We start from the raw sequence: 26,214 nt of genomic DNA on the forward strand, positions 1-26,214 counted from the left end.
GTTTAAAAGAAAGTACTTACCAAAATAGTTCTTAGTATTTGTCGGTTCCACAATCTGGATATTAGTGGCTCCTTTTAGAATCGTGATGATATCTTTGTAACCTGAAGTGACGTTAATAAAATAACAATTATCATATCATATCGGTTTAACAACGTAGTCTGTTATGTTTTAATAAATAGACTGCATATTTAAAAGCGGGATACGTAAATGGTTGCGACTAAATAACTGGGAAATTTTGCAGTCAATTACTGTTACTATTCTAAGTGGGGGGGGATGATTCGAACCGCCGATTGGTTTCATATATACATATATATATATAAATTAACTGATATATATATATATATATATATATATAAAACTGAAATTTGGAAATACTTTTAAATTACAGTTGTATAATGATGTAAAATCAAAGTCCCAATCAGATAAAAAAAAATTAATATACGAGATACAGACATATTAGTAATAGTATATATTTGTTGCTTTTAGGTTTTCATTCAAGCTTTTTATGTGCTATATAATATAAACTTCACTTTGCTAAAAACATTTCCCCTGATGACAGGTGCTATTTGTTGGAAATTAATGGATTAAGGAAATCTCTTTAAAATTTTGTATTCTTGTTGAATCATAAATTTTCGAATGAATATATATATATATATATATATATATATATATATATATATATATGTATATGTATATATGTATATATACAGGGTGTCCACAAAGTCTGGCGGCATAATCTACACGGTGCCCACAAAGTCTGGTTGCATAATGTAGCCAGACTTTGTGGACACCCTGTACATAGTGAATAAATGACAAAAGACAATATTCCAAAGTTCATGATGTTGACCATCTAATAATTTATTTCTTTAATTACGTTGACATTTACAATTCAAAACTACTCTGATATATATATATATATATATATATATATATATATATATATATATATATGTATATACACATATATATATACATACATATTTATATATATAGATATGTATATATATGTGTGTATATACAAATATATGTATATATATATATATATACATATATATATATATATATATATATATATATCAGAATAGTTTTTTTCTGTGTTAGAAACGTTGACTGAATTTGAATTTTATAATGAATTTCATATAAAATACGCTTGAAGCGAAATTACAACGCAAAAATACACAAGTATTATTTGCTTAAAATTTATATTTCGGAGTTATACTCCTTTGTCAGTATTTTAAAAAAAAAATTTCTCACCATAATAGTAAATTGAAGAAAAATGAATGAAGAAAAAGTGAATGAAGAGTCCACGTGATGTTAGTTGCAGACTACGCGGACCCTTCATTCACTTTTTCTTCAATTTAAGATCATGGTGAGGACACCTCAAAAGCATGTGGACCTGATCTCATCCCAGTTGTACTATTAAAATATGTCCCGCTGAGGTTGCTTCAGTTCCCTCCAAACTTTTTAACAAATGATTTAACGAATCTTACTTTCCTGACTGCTTGAAAACTGCTTCTGTGGTACCAGTTTACAAGAATTCTGGCGAAAGAACTGACCTATTACCCTCTCCATCTTTTCGCCAAAATATTTGAGTTCATAATTAATCAAGCTCTAGTGCACCACCTTACAGTTGCTGATCTTCTGTGCGAACAACAATACGGATTTAGGCAAACCGATTTTACTATAGATATCGTAACTGTAATCCCTGAACATATATACCATGAACTGGACAAAGCAATGGAAAGGCTTTTGACAGGGTATGGCAAGAGTCTTCTAAGGAAAATCAGATTGTATGGAGTTACTGGGCGAATAATTAAATCCTTCTTAAATAAGAGAAGAATCCAGGTTGTCATCGATGGTTGTGCGTCAAAACAATATGATATAAATGCGGGTATACTTCAGGGGTCGATAGTTGGACGCTTATTGTTCCTGATATTCATAAATGACCTCACTGATTAAATTGTCTCTGAGATAAGCATATTTGCTGATGACACCACGCTCTATAATAGGCACGAGGGGAAAGTGAATGAGCACATATCAAAGGAAATGGCGGAAACCCTAGAGGAAAACCACCAGTCTGTAGTGGAATGGGGACAAAAATGGATGGTCACGTTCAATGCTGCAAAGACTAAGCTTCTTTCCTTCAATAATTACAAGAAACCTTCTCAACCACTAATAGCTATGGCTAATGATACATTATTTGAATGTACTTCGTTCAAATTCCTCGGCTTAGCGTTCACAAGGAACATGAGTTGGAACAGATATATCGAGGGTAATACCGCGGCTGCTGTGAAGAAAGTGGGCTCTATCTACCTGCTAGAAAGTTATTTACGTCTAAAAGTATCCTGTACCTCTATAAGGCCACCATTTTCACGTGTATGGAGTATTGTTGTCACATTTGGGCTAGTGCATCTGCTATTAGTTTCTCACTCCTGGATAGGGTTCAAAAGAGAATCGCCAACCTGATAGGTCCTGAACTGCCAGCTAGGCTTCAGCCTCTCTCTCATCAACGAAATATTGCATTCCGCTGCCTGTTTACAAATATTTTAATGGTAGATTCACAGACGAGATTCAAACCTTTGTACCTCCTCGACATAAATACCCACGACAAACCTGACAAGCAGCAAAATCCCACCCCTATACAGGAGAGATCTGTAGATGTTAGAAAACCTTCCTCAGAACTGATAGACTTTGGAATTCTCTTCCGGGTTCTTCTTTCCACGACTGTATTGCTATGCAGTTCAAATGTAATGTAAACAAACATCTTGCTGCTCATCTCCCCACATAGTATTCCTTCAATTTTGTCCCAGATAGTAGCCCCCCTACATGTGCTTTGTTTGAGGTGAAAATGCAATAATAAAAAAAATAATAATTTGAATAATCCAATAAACATCATGAAAGTATTCGATAAGTTTGTTGTCAATTAATTGATAAATAAACATCTTGCCATAAAAAAAAACGCTTCTCGGTAAATAAAAAATGAAAATGGCGGACCAATCAAAAAGGTATGAATTTAATAGTTTAAAATGTAAGATTTTAAATCAATTGATAAATTAAAATGCATTGGTGAACAAATAACAATAATTAATGGATACAAATCAACACGGAAGAAAGACTGTATAATAAGAATGGATGACCATTTTAGAATTCCAGGTGCTATAGGTTCTCTTCGATTATCTCGGCATTGTTTCCGGTCAGTCCTTGGCCTCTCCTTGCGATTGGACCAGGAGAGGTACGGATAGAGATTGCGTAACCCTTGTCTTACAATTACACGTGCAGGTACCTTTACAGAGATGTGCACTGTCTCTTGAGATTAAACGGAGGCATCGCACAATAATTACTCTTATTATACAGTTTTCTTTAGTGTTAATTTATTATTTGTCCTTTGTTCACCAATGCATTTAAATTTATCAATGTCTCTTGAGATTAAACGGAGACATCGCACAAAATATTTCAAAATAAATACAGAAGACGATGAATAAAGCTGTTAGAAATCGGTTTTGATTCGTGGTCTTAGTAAAAAATAAAAGCAGAAAAATGCCAGACAAAATTAGTTGTTCTGAAAAATAACAGGAAATCTCAGAAAAAATATTTGACGAAAATCGAAAGAAACGAAATAATGAAACAGAAAAACAAAACTGACCATTGTTTGTTTCGTTCGTATAATGGCCTTTTATTGTTTTACAATCCTTGCCTTCACCTCCGCACACTCCACATGCATCGTCTCTCAGAGTGGAGCCTAGTTTTCGGTCGCAGCCGGCGGTCTGCAGTCAAGAAACGAGCATAAAACATGTTAATGTCTTTAATTCATAACAAACGTCGTTTCTGAATATTGTTTTTAATGATGATTGGTTACTCGTATTATTTGGATTCTTCAGACTACTGTTCTCATCTTGTGTGTGATTTTTGGTCATGTAACCTCTGACCTTCTTTAGGTGTATCTGGATAGAAATTCCTAAGCAATTTCGTGGCGCAGTGCTTAGAGTACTTGGAAAAATCAATTGAAAAAGTGATATTCTCCTGAAGGTTGAAGGTTCAATTTTCAATGTGGCCGACCAAAAACTACAATTGTGAATTACTTAGGACCCATATCCAGTCATAGCTGACGGCTGACGGAACGAGAGCATTCTACCCCCGTTAAGTAAATAAAGGGTTCCGTTCGAAATTCCGCCCAAATTCCAAAGTTCGACAAAAACATTCCCGAATTCAACAAGATACACCTAAAGAAGGTCGGAGGTTACATCAACCAAAACGTTGTGAAATGATTATCAAGATGAGGACAGTAATCCGATGAATCCAAATAATACGAAACGTCAATTTATCTTACTATACATCTTAGTACACACATATGCAGACGGGACTTGAATGCCTACTAGACACTATCATCGAGTTTCTCTTTGCAGATGTTTATCAGGACAACCTAACATGAGGATATTTTTCCATCGCAAGTAAACACTGACTAAATATTCAAAATCACACAGTATTCGTGGCCAAAATAAGATCTTCTCAGTATGGTTATTCTACACTGGCTATTACGAAGAATGGTTTACTTCTCTCAAATGATGTTGCCTATAGTAACAGCACGAAGCTGGATACTCAATCAGACCAGATGAAGTCTTGTCCTGGAATCCAGTAACACCAAGAAATGACAAGAAAATATGCTATAAATATTTGAATATCTACGTATCTCTATATGAGATCAAGTGTAAGCCCAAGTTGCAATATGCCATGTGTTGGGGTGAAAAAGAGAAAAAAGAAAGTGTGGATATCTTAATTAAAATACTATGCAATTTCAAAATGTTTCTCACCTATCAAAATCTGGCCGAAAGGAAAACAAATAAATTTATTTATCACGGTAGTTCGTCAGGTATTTTAAAAGTAGAGGAACAGGCCATTGCGGTTCTTAAACACACTCACCTTGCACTTTCCATCTACGCAGATGTCATATCTTTCTGGGTGACATCGAGTTCCATCGACGACTTGATCGGCCAATTGGACATGAAAGGTTCTGTTGACAGCACAAACCAGGGCGCACGGGTTTTTCTCTTCTGTGAGCGAAAGAGGTTTGGCGGATCAAATAAAGTGAGAGAAAATATAAAGACAGAAAAATAGTAAGGGAGAATAGGAGAGAAAAAGAATCAGAAGCAAGGTTTCATTACTGCGAAAAAAAGGGTAAATAATCATTCAAATTGTCAAATACAGCAATTACTCATGAACTGCATGTTTGTCTATTGTATCGTCACGGGAAATATTTGACAACTATTGAGAGAGATTTTCCCCGTTTATCTCAATCTCTGCTCTACAGAGAAACCTCAATTTTCTTGGCTTGAAATACAATAGGATAACGCAGAGGGTTTGCTAGAAAGCAAAAGAGACAGAGAAAAGCCGAGAAAAGCGTGAAAGAAAATGTTTTTGATTGGACATCTCTCAACAGTTGAGCGTTCATCAACCAACTTGCCTTGGATCGGAAGGAATGACGAAAATAAGCGGAAAATGCAACTCATGATAAAGAAAATGCAACTCATGATAAAGACTAACAATTTTTACGATGTCAATATGAACTATTTTTTTTTTTAAATTGTTTTAACCAGAAATATTTTTGCGATCAAATTAACAACAAAAAAGAAAGTTAAGAGATCGAAAGGAACTCGAACTGTTTACTATACTAACTCAGGTTGTTGGCTCGTTTCACTGTGCAGATAACCTCGTTCAACTTTTAGCATACTTAAACGATTTTTTTCTAATATTAAAGAGTTTTTCAAGGTAGGTAACTCTGATCCAAAAATTTAACTTCACAACAAAATTTCCTGCGGATTTGAACTCAGTTAAAATTCTTTTATCAATTTATGCAATTTAATTATCCTCCATCGTTAGAATGAAACTCCTGACAAGATGAATCCGGAAATAAGATATTTTATCAAATAAAATACGTATTATATACGTTTGAAGCCAACACAACGCATTATTACAAACTAAACAGACATTTATTTTGTTTGAAATTTATATTGAAATTCATAAATATATTTCGAAGCAAACCTTCATCTTCAGTATGTCTTTCTTTCTTTCTTTCTTTTGCCATATTGTTGTTGGAGCAGAGAATCAGAAAGTAGAAGTCCGTTTGTTGTTTTTACGGTAGTTTTTTTAAATCTCGGAACCGTGTGTTGGTCACGCGGGATTTACTAGCTTTGGTTAACCAGCGTCGCCCTGTCCTATATTTACTTAACATTTGTTTTGCTTTTCTTTTTAAAACTATATCTCTTTTGTTCTTTTTTTTTTTTCATTTTTTTTTTCAACATATTATTTTTGTTTTAATCGATTTGACATAATTGTGTATGGTGAATTACCAAATTACATTCTTTTTTTTAGATGATCATTATTTGGAAATAATTCCAGTCCGGAAAAAGTACTTTTTGCAATGATTACATTTTACATTTCTTAACAACATGCTGCAAGAATTAAATATTCGTTTCGTATGACGAAAGCTATCGACGACAACAACACCATACTGCTTGACTTTATTTTGAATGTTAGAATAAAATAATAATCGTCGTCAGCTTCCACTCGTTTCTGAGTATTGGGTCCCGTCGTATGTCACTCGTTATCTTTCTTTGGGGTGGATGTTTATGTATGATGTGGTTGTTAAGTCCGAGTCTATGGTGGAAGAGTCGTGATCAGTGTTCGCAAGAGATAGAAAGGAACGGGATTGTTCTTGTCACTATCTTCTCTTTCTCCTCCTAGCCTCTTCATTCTCTCTCCTCTTCTCCTCAAAGCCCACGATGTCACGATGTGCTGCGCCTGTCCGCGTCTTCCTGACCCTGACAGTTTCCTCTCACGAGGACGGGTCGATGTTTGTTAGAGCTAGGTTGCGCTTGAGTTGGTATTTTAGGGTTCCTCGTAGCTTCGTACCCTTAGTTAGTTCTTCATATATCAGTTACGTGTTGCAATATTTTCTGATTTTCCTCATGTGTATTGAGCAATGGACAAGTAATTATCACTTACTGGTTGTGGAACAGTTATAGGAGTCTATGCGACTGCTATTAGTAGAAGCACTTAACATATGCAATGTAAGTGTTTGTAAAAATCACTGAAAGATGGTCAATGATGGATAACGTACGTATAATGACTTTGAAAGACCAAACCAAAAGAGATCATTTTCTAGATTATCCACCAAAGTGGAACGAGATTTTAAATTTTCGGGAGCAAAGCGCATTCCATAACGTTTGCTAGAATAATTCACCTGAGAAAAATCAAATAATTCTGCTGTCAACAACATAAAAAGCACTGCTTATTAAACAGATGTAAAATTTAAAAAGGCTTATTACCGGTTTTATTTAAACAAAAAATATATAGATACAGAAAAGCATTGTAAAGTAAAATCTAAAATTAAAACATTCCAATATCACCAAATCTTTCCGCGTTTGGGCAGGTTTAATATGTTATTACTATTCTTATATATTTATTTCGTGCAAAAGTCGATATATCGTATTTAAGAAACATTAATGAGGATAAAAAAGAAACTTGTCTTACCATAAAAAGGCTTCCACTTGTAATAATGTCCTTTGAATGGTGTCTTGTTGTAAATGGCGCACTGCAGAGCCCGGAAATCGATGCGGTCAGGACATTCCTGCAGTTGAAAGAACAAAAATGAAAAAGATGATGGGAGTTTAACTTGTGGCACGACGTCATTGTAGCAGAATATTCATAGATATACAAATTATTGTTTCTATTGTTATATGAGCGAACGCAAGGACTTTTTATTATTATTTATGCCTTTATTTCTTGCAACTGATTATTTTCCATAAAATTGTTCATCATATGATAAAGAATTTACATTCCGAATTCTATATTATCGATTATTATTATTATTGATTATTGATTATTACATTGATTTTATATCATGTCAAACTAATTTATATTGCACCATTTGTTTTTTCACACATATATAATTTCCGGATTCGTCGTTTTTCTTTTAAATCAATGAATGTTTTACAGATAATATATATATATATATATATATTTATGTATATATATATATATATATATATATATATATATATATATATATATATATATATATATATATATATATATATATACTGTATTAACAAAACCATGACTTCAAAAAAGGAATTGGTAGCAACAAAAAGTGTATTTCATTGTAAGATACAATTGTTTCAAGGCCGTTTAACCGGTGGAACAATTTCAAGCATTATGGCGTTTGAAAATTTTCACATAACCAGCCTTTCTTCAGACTTCTTGAATAAAAAATACGTTAACATTATTTACATTATTTAAAGAAATTTCCCTTAAAGGAAATGAAGCATGCGAAAACATTTATCCTGGGCGCATCCTTTGTCAGAAAAGTAAAATGGCTAGCTGTTAAAACTGGAAAAGAAAAAGAGAAGATATTATCGTACAAAGCATAATAAATTTATAACTTAAAATATTGCAGCATTAAGAATTTATATACACTGTTAAATTGATTATTTTTATTTCTTAATGCTGCAATATTTTAAGTTATAAACTTATTATATTTTTACTAGAATATATTGTCTTTTTCTATATATCCCTTGCCCGCCTCTCTCTCTCTCTCTCTTTCTTTCTTTCTTTCTATATATATATATATATATATATATATATATATATATATATATTAGCGAGAGAGAGAGAGAAAGAGAGATAGATAGATCAGAAAATGTATCTCTGTCTGCAGCTTGTTGAACTTTGTATACCTAACTGATTTTTTCGTTAATAAATTACTTAAAGTTTCTTTAGATTATATATATGAAAACCTCCATTCAGTCTCGTAAGGGAAGCGGCGCTGGATATTGTCAGACAAGAATTCTCCTGCTGAAGTTCAGTGGCAAGGAGAAGTCCAGGACGACTATAAACAATGCCGAGATCAGCAGAGAGCACATAGAGCACCTGGAAGTCTCAAACAGTCTCTCATATCAGTTTAACCAGGCTCAACGTATATATATATATATATATATATATATATATATATATATATATATACATATATATATACATATATATATTTTTACTCTTCTCCCTTCATAATGACCCCGCTAATTAAGTCCCTAATAGTAGCCCCCTGCTTCAAAGTGGCACTGTGCCTTGTTTGGGGTGAAAATTGAATAAAAAAAAACAAAAAAAAGAATAACAGTATAGTTGCAGTTCAAGATATTTATCTTGCATGCAAAACAGCTCCTGTCAATACCTCCCTTTTCGTGCATATACTCCTCAGGAAAATTAGAAATTCTTTGCTTAGTTAGAAAAAAATGCGTGGCATCTTCTTGTAGCATCATATTGTCATGCGTTTTTTCTACCTGAGCAAATAATTTCTAATTTTTCTTAAGAGTATATGCACGAAAAGATGCGGTATTGACATAACGAAACGGATCTGCAAAAAATGTACCGAAAATAAATATTTAGATCTTAAAATGTAATTATACTGCTATGTTATATATATATATATATATATATATATATATATATATATATATATATATATATATATATATATTTGGGGAGTTAGGTTTTTTTGTTGTTTTTTTAACCTCCTCTCCGCTCTTACTCCATACCACTACCAAATATTCTTAAAAATAATACTTTTCAGACTTATGACCCTTGAAAATGTTAGTCTGAACGAAAAGCGCTTCGGGTGTATTTTAACGATCTTGTTTTTAATCAACTTATTTATTTTATTGAATTGTACATGTGTTACATGCAACTTGCCCCATTTTTTTTTTTTTCCTTTTCCTCATCCCGTTTTCCATCTTATTTTAGTTGATTGAATTTACGCGATGGTTCACTTCTTTATAATTATTCTAAAATTTTGCCAATCGAATAAAGTTATATATATATATATATATATATATATATATATATATATATATATATATATATATATATATATATATATATATACATGATTCGTTGTTATATTTAACATACATTTAGTTTCTAAACAAAAAGTATTGATATACATAAAGGGTGAAATATAATTGATAAAACATTTTACCAAATCAATATGTATGTGTGTGTGTGTCCGTGTGTCTGCGTGTGTCTGTGTGTGTGTCTGTGTGTGTGTTTGTTTGTGTGTGTTTGTATAATTATTTTATAATAAATATTTAATTATTATCTGCATACATATTCCTTTCATCCTTGCGAAACCATTAGTGTAGAGATATCGGTTCAATCTAGTCGTACGATTCGCACCCCGGAACAATAACCTCAGTTTCGAACCAATGAAGACAAATTAGACAACGTGATGAGAATAAATCCTATTTATGCCAAGCAGACAGACAACAATGGTCGGTCGTCATCACAATGTTTAACAGAAACAAAGTTTGTGCTGCCTTCATAAAGACGTTGTGTTGCCTTCATAAAGACCCGGTCGATACTGTCCCCATTTTTAGGATATGGCATAAGAAATTATTTCTATTTTTTGCAACCTTCAGGAATGAGCTATGTTAACTTCACATAAGACTAGATTGATGCTCATCTACATATCAATTTTCGTTGAAATTGATTAAGTATTTCCTGACTTTTTAGCAAACAGAGAGAAACTCCATTTTATTTGTATAGATTATATATATTTTTTGTCAATACACCAATTGGCTTACCTGTGTGTTACATGCGATATGCTCGCTACTAGGTCCATCACAATGAAATCGACCGTCCGACCTGTAAACAAAAAAAACAAAAAAAAATTAGGAACATTAAATAAGTTTTCTTTATTTATGTAAACGTGTGCACATTAAAATCACGACCTTCGTTAAGAAGGCCTATTCACTGGAAAGTGACGTCAGACGCGTTGGAAACAATTAGAACACATTTATAAGGACATTAAAACGAGAGAAATAAGGGAATACGATTTATACTGAAATTGAACTTTATTCAATAATAATAAAAAAACAAGACTTAATTAAAAAAAGAAAAATTGTGTTGCTTCAACGTTAAAAGTAAATAAAAGCATGTTTCATGGATTTTAACAACTAAAATTCGTTTATTATTTAGATTTTTATCGATTAAAAATTATTTTATTTACATACGTATTCAAAGTCACGTAATGCCGATCATACACACACGTACATATCACATCTTTGTAGCTGGGTTCGAACCTTCCGACCAGTAGTAAGTGTCACTTCCTGCGCTAATCATTGCGAAAGCATAAAACACTATTGTCTGTAGGTATAAAAATTATTAATTATAATTATAAGCCTCCTTAAGAGTATTAAAGTTGAGCCAAGTCTACGAAATAAAAAAGCAACCAGCTAGCGTTATGCAATGTTCATGATTTCCGCTCCTTTGAACATTCATGACTGCTTTACCGTTGTGCCCGTATTTTGGCATTTATGGATGTTAAATTTCCTTTAATTCTTGTGGAAATTCACGCGTCTTTACGTCTAGGATATACAGTCAAGGTGTTCCAAATTCGAATTCAGTACGTTCCACAAAACTATCACTTTCACTTCGAGATGTTGGCAACTTTCACGTGATCCCTCCCATAAATATAGGTTAGAACGATAAATTTGTTGCCCTAAAGAAAACAACACAGCAGCTTTTAAAACTTTTATTGAAAAAATCAATTTAGGTAGAAGGAAGATGTAGTAGAGCTGACATCTATTCGATGTAGCCGCCTTCAGCCTCAATCATTGCCTCGATACGGGTTAGGAAATGGGAGCATGCCTTTTCCACAATGGCCGGCGGGAGCTCGGCGAATACTCGGCAGATGATGGCGATAAGGCTGGCTTTGGTGTTGTGGGATGTTATGTTGGTGATGTTCTCGACGTATAACCAAACAAAGTTGTCCAGCGGGTTCAGGTCGGGGGAGAAGGGAAGCTAGTGAGATAAAGGTACAAAATCGTAGCACTCTAGAGCCTAGCTTGGATCTCTTTGGACTTGTGGGCTGCCACACCCAGGGTCTGCCAGCGGTCACCTGATTGCACCAGGTCATCACCACACTTTTCAACACATCCAGGGACACTTCGGTGTTGACTTTCAAGCCGATTTCCAAGGTGTGAGGTGGCATTATGTGGCTCTGACTTTAAACCACACCAACGACCATAACCGTGGCCGGAATCTTTGTTGAGTTGTACCCTCAAATGTTGAACAGTCCGGATTTGCATTTTGAGGGCGCTGGAAATGATCCTGTTGTGATAACTTGCATTGCTAGAGAGCATGAGCTGTACAGCGGCACATCTCTGATCTCGCTGGTTGAACACTGTTTCACTATCGTCGCTCTTGGGATTTGAACACAACTGACCATCTAGTAGATGGTTTGCAACAAAAAAAAAAAGAAAGCCGGTTTTCATCAAACGGAATGGAAGCATGTCGTCTTTTCTATGGCGACAATTTTATCGTTCCACACTGAACTATATTTAGTAAATCGTCTAGTATTCCAAACACTTCTGTATACTTTCCTTAGATGTACATGAAAGCTCCATTTCGTTGTAAGTACATCAGGGGAAGGAAATTGTTGATAGTGATTATATCTAGACGAGTTTTGTTCTTAATCTTTTACAAGTAAAGGGGGGCAATAGATTGGAACTCAGTCGAGCATCTATTATGAAAATAATGATAAAACAGAGAAAGATTGACAACATTTCTTCTATGAGTAAGTTGCTGTAGGGAAGAGAAGCCATCTCTCACTGGATTTCGAAGTCGCTTTTGTACTTTGTCAAAGAAGGAAAGAGTGTTGTGTACTACAACTCCCCAGATGGGGCAACAGTACTCTGTTTTACATATAATATGCATTTGAAATCTTCATATCTTTCTTAAAATGGCGACTTACTTGTCAATAACAACAGGAATCCTTTTTCCATTTCGTGTGTAAAATATTTTATTTCGGCTTTTTAAATGTCCAACATGGCGGTTTAATTGTTTTTGTTTTGTTGTTATGTTTGCGCCTTTTATATAATGTCATCTTCATAACAGAATGAGGCGAACAGCAAAAAAATTCTAATGTCCCTTAAAAACAAAACTATGTTATCTTCAAATGTTATCTTGTGATAAATGATAAATTTACCTGTTGTTCTTACATATCCGAGTGGCTTTCTGAACGCCTCCACCACAACTTCGAGAACATTCACCGTAACTCCATGCGCTCCAAGACGCAGATGTGTGTCTCTTCGATTTGGCGTCAATCTGTCAAAAAGAATCAAATAGGAAAAAACGTTTCTGAATTTTTTTAAATGAAGATTAATCATTTGGATCACTTGGATCACTTGGATCCTTTGGATTATTTGTAACATTTTGATTATTTAGATCATTTGGATTATTTGTATCATTTGGATGATTTGGATTATTTGGATCAGTTGGAATATTTGGATTATTTGGATTATTTGTATTATTTGTTTTATGTGGATCATTTGGATCATTTAGATTATTTAGATTATTTGGATCATTTGTATTATTTGTATTATTTTTATTATTTTGATTATTTGGATCATTTGTATTATTTGTATTATTTGTATTATTTTTATTATTTTTATTATTTGGATTGATTGGATTATTTTCATCATTTGTATCATTTGGATAATTTTGCTCATTTGGATTATTTGGATCATTTGGATTATTTTGATTACTTGCATTATTTGTATTATTTGTTTTATTTAGATTCTTTGGATCATTTGGATTATCTGGATGATTGCAGCATATAGTGGCCTAACGGATAAACTAGACAGTAAAATTCAGTTGTGAGTTAAACTTTTCTGGGTTATGAAGTTTTAATACTCAGTGCAGGGAATATTAAAAATCAATTTCGAATTACTTAAGACTTCTATGCGGTCATGGCTGACGGGACGAGATTATGCCACCCTCGTGGATTAAAGAGAGGGTTCCGTTCGAAATTTCGTGCAAAGTTCCAAATTCGATAGAAAATTTTATATTGCATCAATGTATGTCTTCAGTAATACTTTGCCCTCATTATCGATTTCGGACTTCGCATCATATCAGCCCAGACAGCAATCTCGACCTGACCCCGGATGTGCCAGATCGTCTACTTGAAAGCTATCACTACGTGTGCCAACATTGCAAGATATCGTGACATGATAATCTCTTGTCTTTTTTTAAGCAATACATTTATTGCTGAAATAAAATCCTTACAAGAAATAAATATGATAAGAAAGTGCTTACGTTTTTATTTAGAGTTCACAAAAGACGAACATAAAATCAGTTGATGCGGTTCCGATATTTTTTTGTAATTTAATAACGTATGTGCGTATAATATGTGAATACTATAAAATTATTAATAAAAAAGTTGCAAATTTTTGTACAAAGTCAGTTTCGAATTCAAATAATATGAATAAAATAAAATACATATTTTTCAGACAATGTAAAGGGTTAAAATAACCGTTAAATATTTGGTACTAAATCAACACTATATAAACAAAGAACACAAATTATCAGCAGGTACATATTGAATTTGTAATCAACTTCTATTTTGTACTTATAATCTTTTTTTAATATTTTTCTTGATGAGAGTTGGAACCTCTTTTTAATAAACATAATTTACGACATACTCGCCCAAACAATTAGTCATATTGTGATTTCTTGTTCAAACGTACAGCTACAGCAGGAATTGGAATACACCCTACTAAAGCTTGATTGTCACAGCTGGTGAATTTCAAAAATGCCATCTGAACGTTTCGACAATATAGAAGTACGATATGCAATAAAATTCTGTTTTAAACTTGGAAAATACCACAGAAACGTATAGAATGCTCCAGACTGCTTTTGGGCCATCTTGCATGAATCGAGCATCAGTTTTTGAGTGGCATAGATTCAAGGAAGGTAAGGAGTCTGTGGGAGATGATGTGGAAGGAGTAAGGAAGTCAGAACACCAGAGTTGATTGACCAAATAAAGAATTTCATGGATAAGGAATGTCATGTGTCTATAGATATAATAAGTGCACAGTTTGATGTCAGTGTGGGAACCGTGCACACAATTATTCGCAAGAAACTGAAGATGTAGAAGATTTTTGCGAAGTTTGTCCCAAGGGTGCTCAAAGAAGATCAAACTATTTGACCAAGATTAGTATCAAGACAGTTCCTCACTCTCCCTATAGTCCAAATCTTGCTCCCTCTAATTTTCGGTTATTTCCTAAACTCAAGGAAAACCTTAGAGACTGTCATTATGAGACAATTGAGAAGACAAAAAAGGCTGTGGCGAGGATCATCGATACGCTCACACAAAGGGACTTCTATGGGGTTTTCAGGAAGTTGTTGTTACAGGCGCATTGTAGTCGCAAGAGATTACTTCGAAGGAGACTATAGTTTTATGTGTGTTCTATCAATGAAAGTGTTCATGTGAAAATAATCTGGAAAATTATTGAAGGTACCTCGTACGTACTAGTCCAAAAAGTTAATCATATTATTGTTGATAAATCTAAAACAAAAAAAAAAGACCCTGAACATTGAATGGGAATATCTTAAGAATATTTTGTTTCTCACGTTTTGCATCTCGATTATTCATCATCTATTTGTCGATCTTTTTATTCTTTTTTATTTATTTCGACCATCTTGTCTTTCGTGTTTATTTCAAATCTATTCATCTCATTCCTGGCAACTGATGCGCAAAAATAAACGCTTACATTTTTTTATGGGTTTTTTATCGCCTGCCATCCAAATAACTTATGCTTACAAATGCTTTTAGAAAATGAAAGTCTAAGATACAATCTTGGCATACAAGCAGATGAGCTAATGATTTGTCAGCCATGACTTCACAAATAATATAACTTCTTAGTGGTTGCTCATTACATTTGTATGTTTTTGTATTTTGTTTTGTTTGTTTGTTTGTTTTTGTATTTCCCCCCCCAAAAAAAAAACGACCCAAGGCATTAGATTTATTTCTATTTCTTTGATATTAATTGAGACACCCATCAGGAATTTTGATTGCGGGTTTAATTACGTTTTCTTTTGTTTTTGTTTTTTTGTTTTTGTTTTTGTTTTTGTTGATTTTTGTTTGTTTGTTTTTTTTTACCGAAAATGTTAATTGTTTGTAAAAATACGAAATCACGGCTACACAACGATGGTAGTTGAATAAAAAGAAATGGCAGCTTTGTTCAAACTTAATAACCATGAATGTGTTTATTGGATCTTAACCGTTTCTTTTAAATATGGCATCTAAAAAGAAAGGCAGGCCACACGTCGTTGCCCGGTTGTAACATATGCTTAAATATGATATTTTAATCATGCCGATTACATATTTAATATTATCGAAGCAATTCTTTATCGAGTATTATATTGAACCTAATATATAGTAGTGAGATAAAAACTAAAAATCTATACATATGATTTGGGTACGATCAGCTAAAATCGAATATATATATATATATATATATATATATATATATATATATATATATATATATATATATATATATATAGTCTTTGCTAATCGAGCTAGAGATGTCTCGTGTTGCCGAGTTCGAATCTGCACTGAATATTCCCGAAAGTATGAAACACTAGTGTTTGTAGGTATTTAATTACTATAGTAAAAAAATAATTATATATATATATGTATATATATATATATATAATTATTTTTTTTACTATAGTAATTAAATACCTACAAACACTAGTGTTTCATACTTTCGGGAATATTCAGTGCAGATTCGAACTCGGCAACACGAGACATCTCTAGCTCGATTAGCAAAGACTGTATCCATTCGGTTAGCATTAACCGCGTGAAATAATGTTGAATTTAAACATTTTTTATTTTTAAATGTTCTTTACGTCAGTCAGACAGCGATCTAATCGTTATACGATGATCTATGCATAAGAGTTAAATTGACCGACTTTAATTCAACTTATATATATATATATATATATATATATATATATATAATAAATTCCACAGCCAAACAACGTCGCAGCCCGCAAGAGTCATGACAGTCAAAGAACCGGAAGTCCAAGACTCGAGTTTCGCCCTCATTTGGGCTCATCAGTTAGACACATCCGAACTCAGGATTCGAAACCCGAGCCTCTTGCATGCAAGGCAAGCACTCTACCAACTGAGCAAACGCACACAAGAATTTCAATTAACCAACACAGATCAAGCAAATCGCGCCGAAATCCGACTGTGAAATGAACCTACTTCGTCTCAACAAGGAACGCGGTCATCCAACCAGCTAATAACCTCAAGCTGATGTCTCACAAGTAGCTATACATATATATATATATATATATATATATATATATATATATATATATATATATAGTAAATTATAAAATGTATATGGCGATTAAGCTACACTGAATATTCTGCATAAGCCTGAAGAATCCTAGAGTGGATGAAACGCGGAATATTCAGTGTAGCTTAATCGCCATATACATTTTATAACTTACTAACTAGCTCTACCTACGTATTGAACACTTTTGAAGTAAATACTTATACGCATAAATCTATACTTTCGTATATTAATTTTATGTGATTAAATTAAGTAGTTATATGTATATATATATTCTACATACAACATGTGACCACATGTGCTTTTACTTTGCCCTCATCAGCCGCTAACCAGAGGTGATGACACAGTTTCGGTGGCTAAAGCGGGACTGCCACCCCTGGCGCCACCAGCAGCAATAAATAGGATAAAAAAAAATTACCTGGCATATTCAAGCAGAGGAAAAACGCTGTTTTTAACTTTTTTCATTTAAACTTTTTAATTTTAATTTAAATTTTATTTATTTATTTTTTCTCTTTAATGTCCCTTTTTTCCTTCCTTTTCCCCCCTTCCTTCTTTTTCTTTCCTTTTTCTTCTCCCCCTTTTTTTCTGTTTTTCTCCCTCTCTCTTTTTTTTTTCCAGAGCAGCCCGAGAACGGAAGAAGTGGACAATATTATGCTCTCTTTGCAAATGTCTTCGAATTGCGCCAGATCCAGCATGACGCCTGTCTAACAATTGTTTGCAGGCGACATTTTTGTTTTTTAAAATCTCTTCCAGTGACGCCTATTTTCGAAAGAAGCGAAATGGTGGAGTGTCCTAAGAATCTTCGACATCCAACCTCGATAGGCATCACATTGCACATCCATCCCTTTTCTATACACTCGGCACGCACGCATTCGTACCGATCTTTCTTTCGTTCATGAGCCTCTGAGAAATTTTCTTCCCAAGGGACAGTTAGCTCGATTAAAAATATACTCTTTTTAGAGTCAGACCAGAGCAAAATATCAGGCCGCTTTTCTGTTTGGATGATGTGCACTGGAAATTTCAAAGATGTCTTCAGATCTACTGAAACTTTCCAATCCTTTGCCCCATTCAATAACTTCATATTGGGATTCAATTTATTTTTCCTCTTTGATGGACATTTGCCTTCCTGGCAAAATTGAACCCTGGGTTCACTAGTTGTTACAGGCTGTTTGTTAGCTAATATACACTTGGATGATATTATCTCAACCAGCACTTCTAGAACTTGGTTGTGTCGCCATGTAAACATTGGGAGGGATTTTGAGCATGCAGACAAGACGTGACGCAAGGTACCGCGCTCTTTTGGACATATAGTGCATAGATCAGAATCTATATATCCCCATTGTTTGAGATTCGATGCGCATGGCAGTAGGTCATATGTAGACCTCAAAAGGTATGATATCGCCAGTGGTTCTATTTCGATTAAGGTGTTCCATGATAATTTAACTGGCTCAATATCACTCCATGTTGTCCACGCACATTGCTTGGCTTGAGTAACAGCAGTAGCTTTTCTTTTTTCCTCCTCAAACATTTTTATTTCCTCGGTCACCATTTTTCTCTTATCTTTAATGCCCATTTTGGAAAATGGCTCATAATTTGTGGATCCTAAACCAGCCCTGTCAACCTGAGCAAGACCCATTATTTCCTTAGTTCGAAGACTGGATTCTGCTTCTTCAATTGTTTTTGTAACTGACCATTTGGTGCCAGCTTTTACAGTTGGATGTGCTTCCCGGACAAATACATCATTTGAGTCATTCATCATCATTTGAAGACGCACCTTTCCAACTTTGAATTCTTCTACTAATGAGGGCAAAGGAAGTTGCAGGCTGCCAGAATTCGTGTATAATCCTATTTGAGAAAAACAGGGGGGGGGACTCCAAGCCATTTACGTAGATATTTATTTGCGTGTTGTTCTATCCGTTCAATACGAGATAGTACTATTTCATAAATTTGCATGGGCCACGAAAGACGGGGTATTAATCCATATTGATAGCACCAAGCTTTCATCTTTCCCGGCAAAAAAGTTTTATTTATTGCCTCAAGTCCCTTCAGGGCCATGTTTTGCAATTCCATACCCCGATGTCTGTCTGTTAGTGGAATTTCGTAAAGGCGTCCTAGACTTTTCACAGGAATTTCTTCAACTGTCGGCACAATATCCTCCCCGACATTAAAGTGAATTTGCCTTACAGAACCCTTAATGATTGACAAACTTCGACTTTTCTTTGGCTCAATCCTCATTTTCACCGTTGTAAGAAGATCAAAATACCGGTCAAGCAAACACTTAGCAGCTGTTTTGGAAGGGACAATGATGGTAATATCGTCCATGAACGCTCTTGACGGAGGAAGAATTATTTGTTTATTAGTCGTAACCCCGTTGTAGTGTTAGCGGCACTTCTTAATATAAGTTCCATTGCTAACACAAACAATAGTGGGGAGATGACGCACCCCATCATAATGCCGATTTCAAGTGACTGCCATCTTGTAGTGTATTTTTTCATTGTAAATATATATATATATATATATATATATATATATATATATATATATATATATATATATATTACTCCTTCAATCTTTGACTCCTCTAAGCTCGGTCGCAGATAAACAGGAGCATAAATGTTGATTCTAGATATTTAGATTGTTCATCTGCTAACAAATATCACGATTCCTCGAAGAATGGAACAACCAATATATAAACACAACTAAATGTAATCATGGTAGCAATGTGTTAATCGTGTATGCGTAAGCCTCAAAACTGTAAAGAAAACAGTAAACTGAACAATTTTGCCACATTTTTATATTTTCTTAAAAATATTAAAATCAAGATATAATGCGAATAAAATATAAGTTTAGAAACATTATTACAATTTTGATTTAAAGGAAAAAGTGTCTCTCAAGTTAATACTTAAGCTTAAGAGATCTTAAAAAGAAATTGAAATTTAGTGATTTTTCTTTAACGTACGTCAACGGCAATAAATCAAATTTAATGCTAATCTGAAATATTAAATCTTAAAAGTAAAATGCCCCAAAAAAATTCAAATTGGGGAATATGTTTTAATTAATGTCTAAGCCCCTGTGTAAAAATTCCATTAAAAATCGTAGGTACTTGAATTTTCTCTCTTATTGCCCGACTACAAAAAACTGAATGAAACAAAATATTGCCTACATTTTTCATTATTACGCCTAGCTGTTGTGTTTTAAAGTAAAATGATCGATGAACTAGTTGCATGTAACAATATACAAACGTATACACATAGAAAACTAAATATATAAACATATACACATTGATCACTTTATTTATATATATATATATATATATATATATATATATATATATATATATTATGATATAAAGTTGAACGTGTGTGTGTGTGTGCGTGTGTGTTTGTGTGGCCACGAATAGGCTCCTATATGGTTGACTATTTTAAAAGGCTGATTACATATAATGATAGATGTATCCAGGATCAGGAACGGGTATGTTTGATCTGGTAGAACGGTGGTTTATAAAAATTGTGGGGTCTACGTTCGCGCCTGGCCCCCAAAATATGGAAATAAAAAATGAAAAAAAAACTTTACAAGGGTTTTTGATATAGATGTACATAAGAATACTTTGATAAGTGTGTTTCAACTTAAATAGGGATGGTATAATAAAATTGTGGGGTCTGCGTTCGCGCCTGTAATCCATGGAAATATGACACAAACTTTAACAAAGACTTTTCATATCTATTTGCGTTAGTATACTTTTATAATTATGTTTCAGTTTGAAGAAATATGGTATAATAAAATTATTGGGTGTTCGTTCGCGCCTGACCTCCATAGAATGTAAATGTCACAAAATTTAACAAGGTTTTGTAAAAGGGATGAGGGTCCACAATAACAGCTTAACTTTAATCTTAATTCACGTTAGCTTTTATTTATGCTTTGAGTTGAATCATATTGTGTCGAATAAATTCCCCTCATAAATTCACGTTCTTATTAAAGTGAAAGCCAAAAAAAAGTCGGAACTTTAGACAATTCTCGACACAAATTTTGCATAACTCTGTTTTTCCTTCTCCACTCGCACGTGGCACTCTTTTGAAAATAGATAAATAATAAAAAATAAGAACGTTACTTGTTATCGTGTCAAAAGAAGGGAAAATCCTGCTCACGTGATTACGTGTCTTTTTAAAACATTTACATAACCTTTTTATTTTTATTTATATATCTGTTTAAGCTTTTTTTGTGTCAGTGTACTAGAAGGAATTCAGTTGATTACAACCCTTTCTGCGTGTTCTTTACCATAACAATAGTACAACCCTGAATCCGACGGCGCAATACTACACCGTTCAATACTGTAAAACTGAAACGAAGCTGTTCTGCTTGCTAAGGGTGCCATTTTCCTCTTATTCATATTTATATTGATTCTTTGCTTTAAAAAATTAAAGTAATTACGTGTTTACTTTTTTAATATCCCATTTTTCTGTTTCGGATTATTTTACTAAAATAAAGTAAAGTAAGTTTTATTTTTGAAATCACGACTCTATAATAACATATACGAAATCTGGACAAATTAAAATATATTTAAGCACATCTTTCGATAACATTGGCATCATCGCAACAGCTTCTTTGCATTGATTTCTCGTTGGCAGCGGCAATTGGTCTTTACTGGAATTTGAGTGGCAATAAGCCTCTTCAAGGTCCCAGCTCTCTTCGCACTTATACAGTGGAGGTCTGGTCAGTGCTCACTCCTCGGTTCCTTCCTCCTTGACTACTTGACTATTCAAGGTTTCACTCTTTTTAGGCGGAAGGGGAAGTAATGTGGTAATGGGGTGGTGGTGGGGTTAGAAAACTTATACGTATGCAGCTTCAATGTTCTTGGTTTCATGTAAAGCTTTATGTTTTTTCTCTGTAGCAGTTTGTCTGGTCTACGGCTGTGGTTTGTGTGTTTTAGTCTCCACATTCACGAGTTTTCTTTAATATTTCAGCTGTTTTCATTATTGTTGTTCGTTGTATTTTTCCAGTCTAATCCTCTGATTCCAAAGTTTTCAAAGTTTTTCGAGATTGTTTCTAGGGCTCCTATTATTATAGGTAGTATTTTGATTTTCGTCAGCTTCCATATCCCTTTCAGCTCTCTGGCTAGCACTGTGTATTTGCTCCGTTTCTCTTTTTATTTGATATTCACCTTGTAGTCAGCTGGAACAAAAAAGTCTACAATGTGACAGGATTTTTCTTTCTTGTTAATTATTACCACATCCGATCTTCTTGCTTGGATGGGTTTATCAGTTTGTATGTCCAATTCCCATAGGATTTTGTGATTCTCGTTTTCAAGTACTGTTGTCGTCTGATGTTTGTACCATTTGTCTGTGCGTTCGATATGCAGTTGTTTGCATAATTCCCAGTGTACTTCCCTTCTCCACTTGGTCGTGTCTGTTCTTGTGTTCCTTTTGGACCAGTTTGTTGCATTCACTTACTATATGGTTTATTGTTTCGTCTCTTTGTCCACAGAATCTGTATTTGCTGTTTTCTGGTGTTTTATCGATCTTTGCTTTGATGTGATTGGTTCATATCGAGTTATCTTGTTCTGCAGTTATTAGGGATTCAGTTTCTCGGTTTATGTGCCTATTTCGCATCCATGTCCAAGAGTTTTCGTTATTCTCATCTTTTGTCATCCTTATGAATCTTGTTGTTTTTCTTCCCAATTTTCTTTCCTCGTCTTATCCTTTATCTCTCTATTTTCTGTTATGTCGATTTTTTCGGTGTTTTTCGCTGCCATGATTATCCTTTCTGTATTCTGCGTTATGTATTTTTCAAATTCTTTTTTTGTCATGCAAAAGTCGGTCAACATCGTTCTTTGGGTGTAGTGCATTGTGAATTATCATGAGTTTCACTAGGCCCTTCATCTCCGTTTGATTGGGTAATCCCATGCCCTTTGTTGTCTCCAGTTTTCCATTTCTTATGACTAGTAGTGCACACTTTTCCATACTAAACTCCATTTGGATATCCTGGCTGAAGATCTTGGTAGTGTTTATTAGTGTCTCTATTTCTTTTTCGGTCCTTGCAAAAAATTTCAGGTCGTCCATGTACATTAGGTGGTTCATTTTTTCCTCTGTATTAGAGAACTTGTGTCCAGCTTGGCACTTTCTCAGTATATTGTTCAGCAATGGTGGTCGTGAATCTCCTTGGAAGATGTCGCTTTGTATGTTAATTTCTGTTAAGTGTTGTCCATCAGCTGTCAATTTCAGTCTCCATGTTCTCATTGCATTTTAGATTACGTAGACGATCCTGCTTGGTATTTTATACATTTTTAAACATTCTATTATCCATATTTGCTGGATCCTGTCGTACGCCTTTTTCTAGTCGATCTATGCCATGGCTAAATTCTTTCTTCTTTTTACCTTCTTTTAATCTATGTATAGCAGGTCATGTGTTCCTCTCTTTCCTTTCTGGCATTCTTCCTGTTCCTCGGGGTGAAGTCCATGATTATTTAGGGAGTGGTAGATTTGTTCCCTCAGTTTTGCTGTTAATATTTTCCAAATAGTGGGTAAGCACATCATAGGCCTATAGTTGCTGGGGGCGGTCCCCTTTTCTATGTCCTTCTGTATCAGTGTAGTTTTGCCTTTGCCATCCAATCTGACACGTTTGTTTCCTGTATAAATCTTCTCATGTTTTGGGCTTGTCGTTCGTGTAGTGTTGTGAATATTTGTAAACGAGTCTATTCTTTTTAAATACTTGGGTATTGTCTATGCTCGGTACATAACTAACCCTTTTCGCTATGGATTGCAGGGCTAAATAATATTTTGCCGAATCGTTACAAGTATTCGGCTGCTAATAAACGAATATATTTAGAAATAATGTTGCATTCAAAAAGTAATTAATAGGCTCCGTCTAATGCATTTGTTTTTGCTCAAGCATGGTACCGGGCAGAAATATCACTTGGTAAGCCAGACGTCATGATTATTTAAATCTTCAAAGGAATCGCCATTCGAACTGGTCACCTTATTCTTAATTGGACGGTTCTGTGGGAGTGGGGAAAGCTGTACTCGATGCCGCTTGATTCTGTTTCCAGATGGTTTCCAATTGACTGTTTTCATTTTGTAGTTTCTGTTTATTTGTGGAAGTCCAAGTTTTCCGTTGGAACGTTGAACCATTCGAGACCCAATTGATTAAACTGGATATTTCTTGAAATGCCGGGAAGAAATACCTCTTTTTTATATAAACTGCACTCTATTTGATTATCAATCCCAGCTGACTTCTTTCTCTTGATCTATCTATTTATCTATCTATCTATCTGTTTGTCTGTCCGTCTGTCTATTTATCCCTCTCTCTCTCTCTCTCTCTCTCTCTCGCCTTCTTTTTCTATAATATATATATATATAGATATATATATATATATATATATATATATATATAGTAAGTTATAAGTTATAAAATATATATGGCGATTAAGCTACACTGAATAGTCCGCGTTTCACCCACTCTAGGATAAACCTGAAGAATCCTAGAGTGGATGAAACGCGGAATATTCAGTGTAGCTTAATCGCCATATATATTTTATAACTTACTAACTAGCTCTACCGACGTATTGAGCACTGTGTAAGTAAATACTTAAAGTTTACGCATAAATTTATACTTTCGTATATTAATTTTATGTGAGTAAATGAAGTAGTTATATATATATATATATATATATATATATATATATATATATATATATATATATATATATATATATATCCGATACTAGCAGATAGTTAATTTTAATGTTTTTATTAGTGTCACTACAGTGGAAATTTTTATTACTAATACATTTTAGAGCTTTTTCTGTAATTATGATGCTTTTGGTTTTGTAAAACAGTTTAATATATTTAGAGGTTGTTGGTTTTAAATCTTATTCTGAATTAACGGTGTTACATTTCGTGATTTGTTGATCGATAAAATGGTTGAGAGGTTTTGTTTAATGTCTGTCGGAAAATAGTTGGGGAAGAGGAGGTTAAGTAGGCTCGGATTACTAAATTGTTAATTATAGCAATTTTATATCGAAAAAGACATTCATTAAGATAATTTAGAGTAGAACGATTTTTATTATTCATTTTTTTTATGTAGCAGTGGAAAACTCATTATTATTATTATTAGGATCGATAAAGACATCTAGGAAAAGAATTGTGCTGTTGATGTTTAATTCATATGTTAATTTTTATACATATATTTTGGAAAGTCGTTTGTAATGTGTTACTTCTTTTTTATTATTAAGTAGTAAGATATCATCGACAGATTAAAGATAGATTGGAGCTTTATTATGCTGTTGAAGACTTTATTCTTCTAGGTTACACATATAAAAATTGCGTAAAGTTGGGGTATATATATATATATATATATATATATATATATATATATATTATATATATATATATATATATGTCAATTTTAAGCCTACAGATTCGAAATTTGATATACAGGGTACTGAGATTTGGGAAAATCGATGAGGTTGGTTTTCGGACAGAAATTTGGCGATTAATGAGTCAAAGTTCCAACGATTTGACGTTTGAGAACTCCACCAAACTCCTCCGACAATTTGGGTCTAAATACGTGCAATTTTAGATATAGGTCTCTTGGACATGGATCTAACTTAATAACTTGATTTGAGCCCAAAAATATAAATGTTAAGGGGTCAAAAAAGGGGTCAAATTTTTTTAAAAAATTGACCTTTGCGGTCTCTTCCAAATTACTCAGACAATGTCTGGTCTAAATATTTGAAATTTTACATAAAGGGTATTCAGAGATAGAGCAAGCTTTTTCATCGGTTTGGGTCGAAAATTTTTAGTTACCAATATATAAATGTATGTATGTATGTATGTATGTTTGCATGTCTGCCTAAAACTTTCAATAGAGGTGACGGATTTTACCAAATCAGTATCGTTTTGAAGTTCGACCTTTCATACGACAAATATCGAAAAATTGGCTAAAAACATTAACATCTTCCCCTTCAACTAGGCACTTTTCTACAGGGGGGTCACTTTTTTCGGCGATATTTTTTAAA

General features: G+C 33.7%; 1 protein-coding gene across 4 annotated transcripts in view; it reads right to left on the minus strand.

Moving 5' to 3' along the window:
- Positions 1-26,214, minus strand: part of LOC145278532 (uncharacterized) — a 409,834-nt gene that overhangs the window by 218,606 nt on the left and 165,014 nt on the right. For all 4 annotated transcript variants that reach the window (XM_080130667.1, XM_080130669.1, XM_080130668.1 and 1 more), the window contains exons 3-8: positions 13,037-13,155; positions 10,632-10,692; positions 7,528-7,624; positions 4,918-5,048; positions 3,644-3,764; positions 21-101 (exon numbers count right to left, since the gene is read on the minus strand). In XM_080130667.1, the coding sequence (XP_079986793.1) occupies positions 21-101; positions 3,644-3,764; positions 4,918-5,048; positions 7,528-7,624; positions 10,632-10,692; positions 13,037-13,155 (610 nt within the window). The remainder of the gene's footprint in view (positions 1-20; positions 102-3,643; positions 3,765-4,917; positions 5,049-7,527; positions 7,625-10,631; positions 10,693-13,036; positions 13,156-26,214) is intronic.

Source organism: Euprymna scolopes, chromosome 1 (assembly GCF_053919585.1).
Source record: "Euprymna scolopes isolate OS-2025 chromosome 1, ASM5391958v1, whole genome shotgun sequence".
NCBI classification, from domain to species: Eukaryota; Metazoa; Mollusca; class Cephalopoda; order Sepiida; family Sepiolidae; genus Euprymna; species Euprymna scolopes.